The sequence below is a fragment of the Eleutherodactylus coqui genome, chromosome 5 (genome assembly GCF_035609145.1).
Source record: "Eleutherodactylus coqui strain aEleCoq1 chromosome 5, aEleCoq1.hap1, whole genome shotgun sequence".
NCBI lineage: Eukaryota > Metazoa > Chordata > Amphibia > Anura > Eleutherodactylidae > Eleutherodactylus > Eleutherodactylus coqui.
The window spans coordinates 136,990,074-137,004,301 of NC_089841.1; the positions used below are offsets into that span (position 1 = coordinate 136,990,074).

Below are 14,228 nucleotides of genomic sequence, written 5' to 3' on the forward strand. Positions count from 1 at the left end.
CAATTCTAAGCATGAACAACTGTGAAAATCTGTGATACATGAGAGAGTTATTTTCTCAGAAACCATAAAGCCTAGGGAAATGATTTGTATACTGAGGAGAATATAACTGACCTCTGTGTGTGTAAATACTAAGGAGAATCTACCTCACCTCTGTGTGTGTATACACTGAGGAGAATCTACCTCACCTCTATGTGTATATACTGAAAGGCTGTAAAGTACATAAGGAAGCAGCCATGGACTGCAGGGGCTACCTCCAGTCTGGGGTTAAATTTAAATAAAAAGGGGTGTTACCTTTAAAGGAAAAAAGGGAGGAGAATGGGAGGTGTGGCACATTCTGCAGAGGGACATCAGTACATGCAGTCTGAGGAGAATCTAATGCTCCTCTATGTGTATTCATATTTTATTCCTTAGTTCCTCTGAAGTAACCATTACTCCATAAAATTTTCTGTGCGAACAACACAAAAACACCTGTAACAAATTAACATGGGTAAAGCTGGGTATATCAGCTGGTATACTATAAATTTATGCCAAATCTCAATTTAGCTCAAATCTATACCTGCTCATATCAGGTGAAGATTTGAATTTCTAATGCCCAGACAGACAAAGATGTGCTAAATTTATTAAGAGGTGTCTTTTAATAAATTTGTTCCATATATCACTAGCCTACTTAGGTGTAAGACAATCTGCCTTAACCTCTTTGTGACCAAGCTTTTTTCCGTTTTGTTCTCCCCCCCCATTAAAAAAATCGTAACTCCTTTATTTATCCATTGATGTAGCTGTATGTATGCATGCATATTTTAGATATTGCAACAACTGGGACATTAGTCACTTACTAGAACATCCCCCTCCAACAGTCAGGCCCAGTGCCCAAAACTTTCCAAGCCTTAGGACAGCACAGGGTGCATCCCTATCTTGTCATGCATCACACGGTCACTGCCTTATGGCTCCCATGGCCTTTTTGAACAGCCGCTCTCTCTCTTTCTTTCTCTCTTCCAGAATGGGAGTTACATACATACAAGATTCAGGGTTTTAATTCCTTCATTCACACCTTAATTCAGACCAGCAACGATTAAGCATCATCTGCATAAGACACCTCTGTGTTTTTATTGGAATGGAAATAGAGGTATATACAGGAACCAAAAGACACATGAGGATAGACCCAGGATCACGCACATTGTATCCAAAATGCTTGGATGACGATGCGGTTTAGTCAACTCTGGTATTGATATGTAGTAACTTGGTCCACACGTCTGTGTCAGTACACTTGGAAATGAGCAGAAGTGGAGCCATCCTTCCACAAGCGGAGGGTTTCCACAGCTACAGAGCGGCAAAGGGGGCAAGTTCTCTCTCTGTCAAACCACAGACACAAGCACTCTTCACAAAACACGTGCTAAGAGACGGGAAGCAGAAAAACAGAACACAAATGTCAGTGGAAGGAAAGTGACAAAATAGTAGTACTCTATATAAAAATAAAGAAATAAGCAGAATATAGTTAGACAAGTAGACTAATACAATAATCCTTTATATGATGCCTTTGAGATCTACTACAAGATATCACATTTTACTAACCCAATATACATGAAGTTACTTTGACAAACAGTAGCTGAGAGTTGCAGCTTAAATAACTTATAATTAGCTACTAGAGATGAGCGAGCATACTCGCTAAGGACAATTGCTCGATCGAGCATTGTCCTTAGCGAGTATCTCCCCGCTCGGCAGAGTAGGTTCGGCTGCCGGCGCGGGTGACAGGTGAGCTGCGGCCATGAGCAGGGGGGAGCGAGGGGGGGGGGGAGAGAGGGGAAGAGAGAGATCTCCCCTACGTTCCTCCCAGCTCTTCCCCGCCGGCAGCCGAATCTTTGCTCCCAAGCGGGCAGGTACTCGCTAAGGGCAATGCTCGATCGAGCAATTGCCCTTAGCGAGTATGCTCGCTCATCTCTAGTAGCTACCGATGTGACTGCTCTCCAACCTGGTGACTTATGTTTTAATGAGACATTAATCAAATTATTTTAATAGATCACTATGTAGATTAACTTGAGAATGTTACCTGACATATTAGGATAATGGGATCTTTGAAATCTGCCTGACAAATGGCACACATATTCCCAGCTTCACTGCACTGCTGGCTGCTGGCACGAACACCATACTTCTGTAAGAGGAGATTGGTGAAAACACATAGACAAACATTAAGGAAAGTTCAAATCAATACACTGTCATTAGCAAATATGCTTACTATGAAACAAGCGTTCCCCATAATTTCACAGTCGTTCCATTATATACTGTCCATTATTGACCTGAACACTTGTTATAATATAGTCCATGCCAAGTCAGCGCTGTCTAGTAAACAGGATCATAATCTATACAACCTTACGAAATCAACTACTACGGCATGATGCCTATACATAAAAGTACTGTGCAAAAGTTTTAGGAAGGTGTGGAAAAAATGCTACAACGTAAAGGCCCATTTAGACACAACGATTATCGCTCAAAATTTAATCAAAAGACGTCTTTTGAGCGATAATCGTTGTGTGTAACTGCACTGACATCGTGAAATTTTCGTTAAGCCGTTGCTCATTGTTGTCTTTCAGCATGCTGAAAGACAATGATCAGTTATCAAGGATTCACAGCGGGATACAGCTGATAATATTGTTTCAGCTGTATCCCGCTCCCTGATGACAGGCTGGGTATGAAGAACAGAGCGGTCCAGCTCTGTTCTCCATACCCAGCAGGGAGCGCTCTGCTGTATAACAGCCAGGCGCTCTGTGCAGAAAACAGCTGGATGCAGAAGACAATCGGGGACACCCCGCTTGTGTTCTGCATCCTCTGCTCAGAGCGCTTGGCTGTATAACAGCTGGGCGCTTCGAGTGAGGAACAGCTGGATGCAGAAGACAAGCAAGGCCCCCCCACTTGTCTTCTGCATTCTCCACTCGGAGTGCTCGGCTGTATAACAGCCGGGCGCTCTGAGCGAGAACAAACAGCTGGATGCAGAAGACAAGCAGGGACACCCCACTTGTCCTCTGCATTCTCCATTCGGAGTGCTCGGCTGTATAACAGCCGGGCGCTCTGAGCGAGAACAAACAGCTGGATGCAGAAGACAAGCAGCCCCGCTTGTCTTCTGCATCCTCCGCTTGGAGCGCAAGATGATCACTCAACGTTTGAGCGATCATCTTGTGCTGTAAATGACATAACAATTATCGCTCAAAATACATCTTTTGAGCAATAATCGTTGTGTCTAAATGGGCCTTAAGAAAGCTTTCAAAAATAAAAGTGGTAATAGTTTATTTTTGTCAGTTAACAAAATGCAAAGTGAAAAAACAAAGGAGAAATCCAAATTAAATCAGTGACCACCCATTGTGTAAGTGTACCAGGAAGAATTGATGCTGTTTGGAAAGTAAAGTCAGGGATTTTATAGTATTTAGGCAGTTGTGTGAAAACAACGGCAGACAACCCCTTTAATAACAAATCCAGTTTTGTTGCAATTTATAGTAAATCATCTTCTAATCAAGAGATTTTTTTTGGTTGTCCCTGTTATTAACCCCTTGAGTGGCGGGTTTCCTACCCCCCTGTCGTGCCCATCAGGGCAGGTTTTTTAAATGGGCTATTCATTTAATTTCAACTAATTTTGCAGTCGCGTTCCAAGAGCCATAACTTTTTCATTTTTCCATTGACACGGCCATGTGAGGGCTTGTTTTTTGCTGGAGAAGTTGTACTTTTTGATGACATCATTTTTGGGTATATATAATGTATTGCATAACTTTTGTGAAAAAAATTGTTGGGAGATTAGGGAAAACAAGTAATACAAGTTAAATCACCCTCCTTTTGCCATATCTATAATAGAAAAATCTAAATCATAAAAGAAAAATACATATTTGGTATCGCCGCGTCCGTAAATGTCTGATCTATCAAAATAGTGCATTATTTAATCCCCACGCTGAACGTAATCCAAAAAAAAAAAAAAAAAAAAGAACGCCAGAAATGCACTTTCAATCACCCTGTCTCCCAGAAAAAATGCAATAAAAAGCGATCATAAAGTCGTATGTATTCCAAAATGGTACCAACGTTAACTACAGGACATCCCGCAAAAAATGAGCCCTTGCTCAAGTACGTCGATGGAAAAATAAAGGAGTTATGATTTTTTAAACGGGGGGAGGAAAAAAAGAAATGGGGAAAGAAGAAAAAAGGGACCGTTTCATTAAGTGTTTAAATAATGTACTAACTTCCTTCTCTGGGTCATTACAACGCAGGGATACCACATGTGTAATTTTATTTTTAATTTTTCACAAAGTAAAGGGAGACAAGTGTTTTTAATTTTATGTATTTTATTTTTTAAATAATTTTTAACTTTTTTTTTTTAACTTTTTTTTATTTTTATTTTTTAATTTTTGTCCCTTTAGTGGACTTCCACAGAGACCCATCAGGACTCCCTGATCACATTCTGGGGGGAAGGGGGGGTCCGATGGTGACAGCCCTTTACATGCTGCAGTGACAGCCCTTTACATGCTGCAGTCACATAGACTGCAGCATGTAAAGGCTTAACACAGCAGAGATCGGAGGTTTTCTCTGATCTCTGCTGTAAGAGCTGGTGCCTAGCTGTCCTCTGGCAGCCAAGCACGAGCTCTCCCTGCCACAGAGACCATCGGCTTGCTTCTGACGATGGTCTCTATAGCAACCTGTAAACAAAGCAGGACATTAGAAGCGGAGATTGCCGGCATATCGGCAATATCTTCTGCTTCTGTCATAGCCCTTGCTTTGTTTTCTGTGGGACTGTGCAGGCAGAGCACACTGTCACAGCTTGTGGCATTGTGCTCTGCAGCTCCCATAGCGATACATAGCCCGGAAACCTTCCGGGCTATGTCACTATGAGCAGTGGAGCTCGTCCCGGAAAATTTCCGGGCGTGCCACTCAAGGGGTTAAAGGAGTATTCGCTAATTCTAAGTTAACTATGATATACTATTACTTCACGTTTGGTAGGGCGAGTTGACAGTTGGGACCCCTTCCTATACTAAAACTTATCAACTTTAATTTCCTACACAGCACGTAGATGCGAGCAGTGTTATACAGGAAAATCTGTGAAGGGGCCTCTGAGCTTCACTACAGTTGTAACCAATTTAATCTGCCAGGACCCTCATTGTTAAAGAGGTTTTGTCATTAAAAAAGAATTAAAAAATTCTATACTCACTTATTCCTCCCCCATCACTCTCCTTACTGCATCTTCTCCCCGCCGATCTTCTTCTGAAATCCCGGGAGTGGGGTCACTTCCCCTCCATCCAGCTGATTTTTCTTCTTCCAGTGATAAAGCGTCCATTCTCTTCAGTCTTCTTCCTGCCAGCCAATGTACGCTACATCACTAGTGACGTAACGTTCATAGGCTAGCAGGGAGTGCCGAGCTATTGCCAAGACTAGGCATGCGTGCTGTCTCTCTGCAATAGTATATGAACTCTCTTGGTGAGACAGCGTGCATGCGCAGTCTTGGTAATAGATCGGCATTCCTTCCTAGGCAGTGAAAGCTACGGCATTAGTGACGTAACCTTCACTGACCTGCCGAAAGAAGAACGCCGAGAAAGAGTGCTCCATAGCAAGAAGAAAAAGATGACCTGGGGGACTGGAGAAGATCGGCGGGGAGAAGATGTGGTAAGAAGTTGGCCTGTGGAGGAATAGGCAAGTATTGATTTTTTATGACAAAACCCCTTTAAGGAAGCAAAGGTATGTGCTAGTGATATACTCCATCACTTTTTAGAGTAGGGAAAGCCCAGTCAAGATTTGTCAAATGATACATAAAAAATAAGCAATGAGGCATCTTCTATATAATGATGTACAGTGTATCATCTTCTATACTATGTAACAGTTAAACATAACTAGTATACTAGTTAAAACTATACTATACAACAGCCATACTATAACTAGTTGTATAATAGTCAATAAGTCCAAACCATCTGTCTTCTAGACTATAAGAGATAAAACCAGAAACGAATATTGCTCAGTACAACGACACTGTGATAAGTGATGGAAAATATCTGATTAGCTGCTGTCAAACTTTAAACTATTCACGTCTTTTTGGATGCAAATGTACAGCACAACTTAGACTGTCACAGCTCCACCCAGTCATTTCTGTATAAAAATGTGCGATAACACCTTCCAGAACTGACAATAAAATGTGACCTAAATGCGGTAATATAAGCCTGTTCGTCTGTAGCACATGAGCGCTCAGTGAGATGATCATCATAAAGAATAAATATCAATGACTATTTAGGAGAAAATGTAACTAAATATTTGGTGTAAAAGTGTGTCATTCCCTAACATGTCCAGTACAAGAGAAGGGTGGTGCCACTCCTATCAGGGGTGTGATCCTAATGTTCAGAACAGTTTTTTTGTAGAATAGTTAGTAGGGTGCTGCCAGTCCAATTACCGTCACCATAGGTAACGGGGCACAGAAATGCTTCATTGTAAATAGGGGAAGGTGATGGACCGTCGGTGCCACTCTAGTAATGTAAAACGCATATAAGCATAGGGATTAACACAACTTCTTCTTTATTAATTAAATGATAAGCCAGCACAAATAACTTGTTTTGGGGACACAGCCCTTTCTTCAGAAATGGCCAGAAAGAATACTAATAAAGCAAATGGAAAGTGAAAGGTAAGAAGAGACAAAAAATAAAAATCAACAATAAACTAAATAGATTTTAACTATAGATGAGCGAGTATACTCGCTAAAGGCAATTGCTCGAGCGAGCATTGCCTTTAGCGAGTACCTGCCCGCTCGAGACTGCAGGTTCGGGTGCCGGCAGCGGGCACGGAGCTGCGGGGGAGAGCGGGGCGGAACGGAGGGGAGATCTCTCTCTCCCTCTCTCACCCCCGCTCCCTCCTGCTGACAGCCGCTACTCACCGCTCCCCCGCGCCGGCACCCGAACCTGCAGTCTCGAGCGGAGGAGATACTCGCTAAAGGCAATGCTCGCTCGAGCAATTGCCTTTATCGAGTATACTCGCTCATCTCTAATTTTAAACCCTATTTAGATTATTATTTATTTTCCTTTTTGTCTATTGTTCTTCCTACCTTCCACTTTCCATTTGCTTTAATAGTATTCTTTCTTAAACTTTACAGATTGGAAATCAGTGCCTTTTCACCGATTACCCTAGTTTGGGGGGTGCCAAGGTGATTATATTATAAACTATTATTCTTCACAGACACATTTACAATTCTATAGTCGTAAACTCAAATATTCAAGTACTCTTTGTGGACCCAGAATGTACTTCAATTGAGGGTAATGCACTAGAGCAACTCAATTAAAAATTAGCAACCAGCAGAATAGTGAATGCAGATGTGAAGTACAATACAGGCTGTCACTTAGGATTAGGCCTATTTGAACTCATCCAATGCGTTTAGAACATGAAGCATTCTACATAGCACAATGCCCTGCAACTTACCAGCTCCATTAGCTAGGGTGTCTGCAAACTATTCAAACAGAGTGGAGCCAGAATACAGGCAAAACTCAAAATCTTAAATGTCCCTTTAAGTATCATAATGCAAATTCTTCAAACCAGTGACTGAACTTGAGAAACACTGATTTAAACTACACATTACCTGTGGATGGCAAAGAATTCTTAAGGCTTTCCTTAATCCTCCAATACGACCGCAGATATCGAAAGACTGAATGGGAAAGATTAAAAAAATGTCAATAAGCATCAGTGCATGTAAGGCAATTAACACAAATAAAATTAAAGGTAACTAATACGGTAAAAACAGAACTATCATGAAATTCTATAACCTTGAACCCATGATGATCCATTGGCCATGCTCAGGATTCTTTATGTGAAGTAGCCGTGTGCAGTTTTACAACTTTAAGCTCAACCATTTGTGCTCCAAAAAACGGTTTACATCCTCTGATAATGCATTCCGCTAAAGTACTTAACGTCACATAGATTTTCATGGCCAACATGGTACCACACTATTTTGCTGTACATTGTGACTGCAAATAAAAATAAAACCTCTGACTATCACATGGAAGAGTAGGAGACACTGGGAGGACATGATCTATGTTACCCAAGTAACCTCTGTATGCCTATACCAATAGTGACCTAGTGGCCAGCAGCCACTACGGAGTGTGATCTGCATACAGAGGAATGCTGGGATAACAGCTTGTTCTTTAGGTGTCTTCAAAAAATAAATAAACTAGAAAATAAAAAGGTCTGAAAATAATGGTAAAAAAACAAACAAAATGTCTCTAAAATTAAAATAATGCTACAAATGTCAATCAGACATATAATTTCCATAAAAAGTCCAAATTGTACAAAAAATGTTACACATGCACATGAATTATTAGCTGTCACTAATTTTAAACATGTTTGATATTATTACACACAAGGGAGTAAGGCCTTATGTTCACTTGCATGCTGAATCCCGCAGTAACATCCGTGCATGCCCACGGACATGCAGAGGAAAACAAAGTTTCTTACCTCTCCGGATCCAGCGCAGGTTTCCTCTGAGCCAGCCAGCTCTTCGCTCTTCAGCATGGTGGATGCGTTCCGCGCCTGGCGCATGTGCAGTGCTTTCCTTTTAGGTTTTGAATCTGCAGCACAGCCATAGTGACAGCTGCGGGTGTGCCACGGCAGGGATGGCTTCCTTTGACTTCAAATGAAGTTGTCCCTGCTGGATCCGCAGGAAAATGGAGCATGCAGCAATGTCTTCCCATGCGTGTGTTCCGCACGCCAGGAAAAAAAAAAAAAAATCACATCCGCATGCTTTTACTTGCTGTGTGGATGCTAATGCATTACTATGGGCGGCAAGGGGTGCGGATCTCCGGTCCAGGAGACACGTGCGGATTTTATCATTAAAATCCGCCCGTGGACATTGGTCCTAAGGCCTCATGTCCACGGCACGCGCAGATTTTTCATGCTGGTTTCCACAGTGGATGAACTGCAAGTCAACATTAAATTGATTTATTTTATTGCTTGCAGGAGATTGCAGTTTTTTTTGCTGCACTGATGAACACGGATGCACTGAGGATCATCCGTGTGGAAAATATCTGCAACCCGACCTCCCTAAATGATTTTAAAATGTATTTGCGGATGCACTGTGGATTGTAAGCTCCCATAGAGATGAATGGAGCACATCTGTGCGTGATCCATGGTAAAATGGAGCATGCATTTTTTTTATTATACGCGCGTGGCATCCGCAAATAAAATAAAAGCAAATCTGCATGTGTTAAATGAAGTGCAGATGCTTAATGCTTCCCTATGAGCAGATTGATTTGCGGATCTCACGTACGAGTTCCACACGTGAATTCCACAAATCAAATCCGCCCGTGGACTTTGGGCCTAAGAGGAGTAAATTCTATAAAAGAAAAATATGGTTACAATAAAAGTAACGTAACAAAAAAACCCCATCAGGCTTAGGCCCCGCTCACATTCCGGAATCTGCACCATTTTTGCTTTCTGTTGACTGTAATGTAAATCTGCGCCTTAGTTCAGATTATATGGATTTTTCGGAATGCGGATTTTGAAATCCACGCCATCGGGAAAAAAAAAAAGAATTGGCATGTTAATTTTTGGCACAGTAACTGTCGAATGGCCACGTACGGATTCGTCCTACTGAAAGAGGCTGAATCTACACGTCGATACGCATACAAATCCTTGGCAGAACTCTATCAGGGATTAAGCGTTAGATTCACTTCGATCTGACACTTAATTAAACTATCTGAACCTGCCCATAGGCCTTATTCAGACAAGCGTGTCCAATATGCGTCCTCACAAAACAGACTGATTGTGATCTGTGTGCATGTCCATGTGTCAGCTCTATGCATTGCAAGTCTGTTTCTTTACTTATGTTTGTCATTGTTTTTTTTTTTTTACATAAAAATGGAAGGAAATCAGATTTTTCTTTCTAGTGTTGCTTAACAATGAATTCTGAAATCGGGAGCGCACACGGATGTCAATCTATGTTCGTTCCCTGTAGATTTCAATAGGTGACTGCCATCAGAGAAGTGTAACTAGAATAGGATATGCTGATTATTTTTTTGTAGCACAGTTCCTTGGTCAGTATGAAGAAAAAAAAAGTAAGTCTGAATGGCCTTGCTGATTGTAATGGGCCTGGGAGCCGTCTGTACGCGGTTAGTTGCAAACATGGACAGCTCACAAAAATTATGCCCGTTTGAATAGACCTTAGGGCTTATTGGGAATTAGTACACTTCAGAATACTTAAAAGAAATGTTTAATCAAAAAATGATCTATTGTATAAAATAAGTTTTTATCTTAAACATATTTTTAAAGAATTTTTGGTGATTTTTCTTTAATTTTAATGTAATAATCAGGATTAAAATTACAGCGTTTTAGGATTTTTTTTTATGTAGACAACTATAATTATAGTCTAAGACTTTCTGTTCTGTAGAGAAAACTTTTCAGCAGTTATATCAATGTCATCACAGAGTCTCAATTTTTTAAAATCTTTTCTAGATTTTCCATCTTAATTTCTAATTCTTTTTTTTATGCATACACAGAAATTCCTTTATTATATACAAAGTTGAATGGGACAATTTTGATAATTAGTATTTAGCAAGGAATTGCTGTGTATACGATACCTTTATGTAAAAGAATGAAGTTTGAACTTGAGTTCTATACACATGAAGGATGGGGTTTCACACCATCCCAGCCCCCCATTAACTATGCACACACACCATCACAGCCTCCATATACTCTGCTCCCCCCAGTAATGACAGTCCTACTCCCTAGCACCCTTCACACACCACTTCACCCCAGGCTGATATTAGCCCCACCTACAGAGGGCAGGGCTAATCTCAATATCACGATTCTGATGAAAGTTAAAATTGTGCCTCAGCAAAATGACGATTAATTGAATTAATTTGATTAATTGCTCAGCCCTACCTATATATAGATAATGTAGGATCCATTATTCAGCAATAGGTGATGGTCACAGCTTACCTCCCTCACTCTCCCTGCACAGTGACCTCTACACAGGTCACAGAGCATGCCTAAAACACTATCCCAAAGAAGTCAATGGGTCAGCTCCTGTCTTTATGTGACTGTTCCATGTTTCTGCTCTAAAGCATCTCTAAATGCTATCAACAGCAGCTGAAGCAAGACAGTTCCCCCCATAGCCATGTACAGACAGCAGAGTAAAAAGAAACTACAATTAGAAAATAAAGGCAGATTAGAAAAATGGAAAAGGTTTCAACTTTTGGTTTTAATTAGTAAAAGAAATTATAGGCGATAGATTCCCTTTAGAAAGAGGAAGACTGGTAAAGGTAATCGGCATGTCATGTACCGTGTAGTGTTGTCTTGTTCCTCTGTGACAAAAATTGTTAAACAGGCTTGAGTGCTACTCACCTTACACAAACTATACAGGATTATCAGGATGCTTCCTAAGAAATATGTGCTAGAAGGATCGTCACCTATTATGTATTTGTACCACAGCTGTATGGGCACCAGGGAGCGAACAAGTTGGCTCAGCTCTTCAATCAGCAGGTAAAACTTGCCCTGTAGAGACACAGTTAAACACTTAATGATACAGGGACAAGACAGACTCAAACATACAGGCTTTGATTACTTTATTGGGTATTATGAATCTTTTGAGAATATATAATAAGGAGCTGCAATGCTCAGAGGTCCAGAACAATTAATCTAAAGATTACAGAACATAATACACAGCACAGAAATGCAAAATAAAAATCAATACCATTAATACAGTTACCCATAATACCTACTAGATTCCTACTTAACTCCTTTGCGACTGTTGAAGGCAAATTTACATCTCTGCTTGCAGTGTAAATTTATGTCTTGCATACCAACAGCGACTGCCTCTCACCAAGCCGATGTAACACCCAAAACTGGCTGTTATTAACCTGTTGGTTCAGGCCCCGATGACGTCATCTGAGTGACAGCCAATCACATTGCTGGCCGGGAAATCTGTTCTAAGAACAAACGTTCCCAACATTTCAGAGCTGGAAAATCTCTCTCCTCCGCTCTTCCCCTATCTCCTGTCAGTGTGAGATAGGGGGAGAGAGAAGCAAAGTGTACTGTGTAAAACATCGCACATTAACCTCAAGTTAGTTAGTATAGGGGATTGTATAGTGTGGGGTTAATTTTTAATAATTTATAAGGGTATGTTCAAATGTAGCGAATTTTGGTGAAGATTCTCACCAAAATCCATAGCATATTTTGTGCTGCGACTTTGGTGTGGATCTACAGCTAAATTCACCCTTTAAATAAAGGGGTGAAGTCTCCTGCGAATGCACGTCAAAAGCTGCAGTGGTGTAATATGGAATTTGACGCATATTTTTCACTGTAGAGATTCCAAACCAATTCTGTTGTGCGTGAACGTACTCTAACATTATTTACATCAGATAGTTCATCAGTTAATTTAAATGTATTCATCAGTACCATTTATATACATAAAAAGTTATAAATTAAATATAAAAAATTAATATATTTTAACATTTTAAAAAACTAATTTTTAAAATAGTAAGTGCGCCTGCACACGGGTGCATTTGCATTGTCGAATCAGCAATGCAGATTTGCAGAAACCTTAATTATGAGGTTTCTGGACAGGTACACGGGGTCACTGGCCAGGCACACGGTCGAATTCCACTGCGGGATCCCACATGCGGAATCTGACACGTTTGTGTGCAGCCAGTCTAAGTTTCTAAATTGCTCAGAAGCATGCAAAATTTTTCAGATATGGTTCCACAATAAAGTAAATAAGTGGAAATATACAAGGGAAACAATACAGGGACAAAAATATGGAAACACTGTACAAAATACATAGGATTTTAATCATTAGCATTGAGCTACCCTTTTAACCCCTGCTTGGCTGAGCGCTTTCCCACCAAATTTGTGTTTACTTCACCTCTTGCCCTGCTCTGGTTGGTTTTGAGAGACAGCTGAGTGGGCTCAAACCCCCGGCCAATTGAACCTTGTTGCTCATTCTCTACATGTCTTATTGAAATATGATTTATAACCCTATGTAACTTAAGGCATGCATTTCGTATGGTGTTTCTATTTTTTTGTTCACCCCCTGTGTATGTGATAAAAAAAAATTAGTGCGATATATAAATACATATTTGTCATAAGGCAGTTGAAAATATGAAAAAAGACAATTTTTAAAACTTTCTCAATTTTGGCATTTTTAAAAAAAATAACTACATACAACTTGTATCTGTCTATCTTTACCACATAAATAAAATACAATATTTGACAAAAGAAACCCAAAATGTCAGGATTACTTGAAAACCTTTAAGGAGTTATTCTCTGTTAACGTAACACATGCTGGATTTCCAAAATGTAGCCTGCTCATTAAGGCACAAACAGACTGTGTCTTGAAGGGGTTAAAGAACCCTGTTGATCACTGCATTCCGTTCAGGCTTCTTACAATATGCCATATTGTTGTAACCCCTTGTTGTAAAACTTTTGTGTACAAACCCATGGTGTCCTCTCGTATGTCAGTCAAGGTAAATTAGGTACAAAAGATCTCTAAACGGAATATTAGAACAGCGTGACATTTGAGAAAGATCTCTAACTACAATACGATTATACAGTTTACTTATTCATAAGTACTGCGACTCCACAGGCTTACAGGCTATGTCCTAATACTGGCCTCTGGCTTGTGAACTAATGATGGCACCAATTACTGAAGAGCATGTGTGCCTGGTACTCATGCCGGCATCAGCTCATTAAGATCTTAGAAAACTGGCACCACAGACACCTCAATCTCTCCAGTGCAGGGACATGTGCTATGGCATCGGGTAGTGTACGGCGTATACTGCTGTGCTGCAGATGAAAAGACCGGAGAGTGTGCTACACTGATTAACGACTCAGACATGGATTAGAGCCTTCTCAGTGGTAGTATCCCCTGAGGTCTTTGTAAGAGGAGGAGTGTGTGTGTTTGTGACTGTGTTTAGAGGCTGAGGGAAGGCGCAAGGTGAGATCATACCGCATGTCTTGTATTTTACAGTCCCGCTGATAGGAATAAGCCTCATTGCTCAGAGCTTTGGCATTCTTATGATCTCATACCCCTCCAGTGGGCTGTAAGCGAGCTCACATTCTCATCTGCTTACAGCATCTCGCTGACAGTGTTTTCATTTACTTTTTACTCCGTAGGTGTGAGATCAACTAAATAATAGTCCCTACCTATCTGGTCTTTGTTACTGAATGCAAGTGCCAGCAGGAAACTTGGGTTAGAAATGCTCACGGTGCACCCATTATCCGCTATCACATTACTAATC

The 14,228-nt window shown here is 40.7% G+C and overlaps 1 protein-coding gene across 1 annotated transcript in view; it reads right to left on the reverse strand.

The window, feature by feature from the left end:
* Positions 1 to 1,076: 1,076 nt before the first annotated feature.
* RNFT2 (ring finger protein, transmembrane 2) overlaps positions 1,077 to 14,228 on the reverse strand; it is an 83,752-nt gene continuing 70,600 nt past the window's right edge. The window contains exons 7-10 of the mRNA XM_066603223.1: positions 11,335 to 11,484; positions 7,577 to 7,642; positions 2,045 to 2,146; positions 1,077 to 1,390 (exon numbers count right to left, since the gene is read on the reverse strand). Of these exons, the coding sequence (XP_066459320.1) occupies positions 1,256 to 1,390; positions 2,045 to 2,146; positions 7,577 to 7,642; positions 11,335 to 11,484 (453 nt within the window). The 3' untranslated portion in view covers positions 1,077 to 1,255. The remainder of the gene's footprint in view (positions 1,391 to 2,044; positions 2,147 to 7,576; positions 7,643 to 11,334; positions 11,485 to 14,228) is intronic.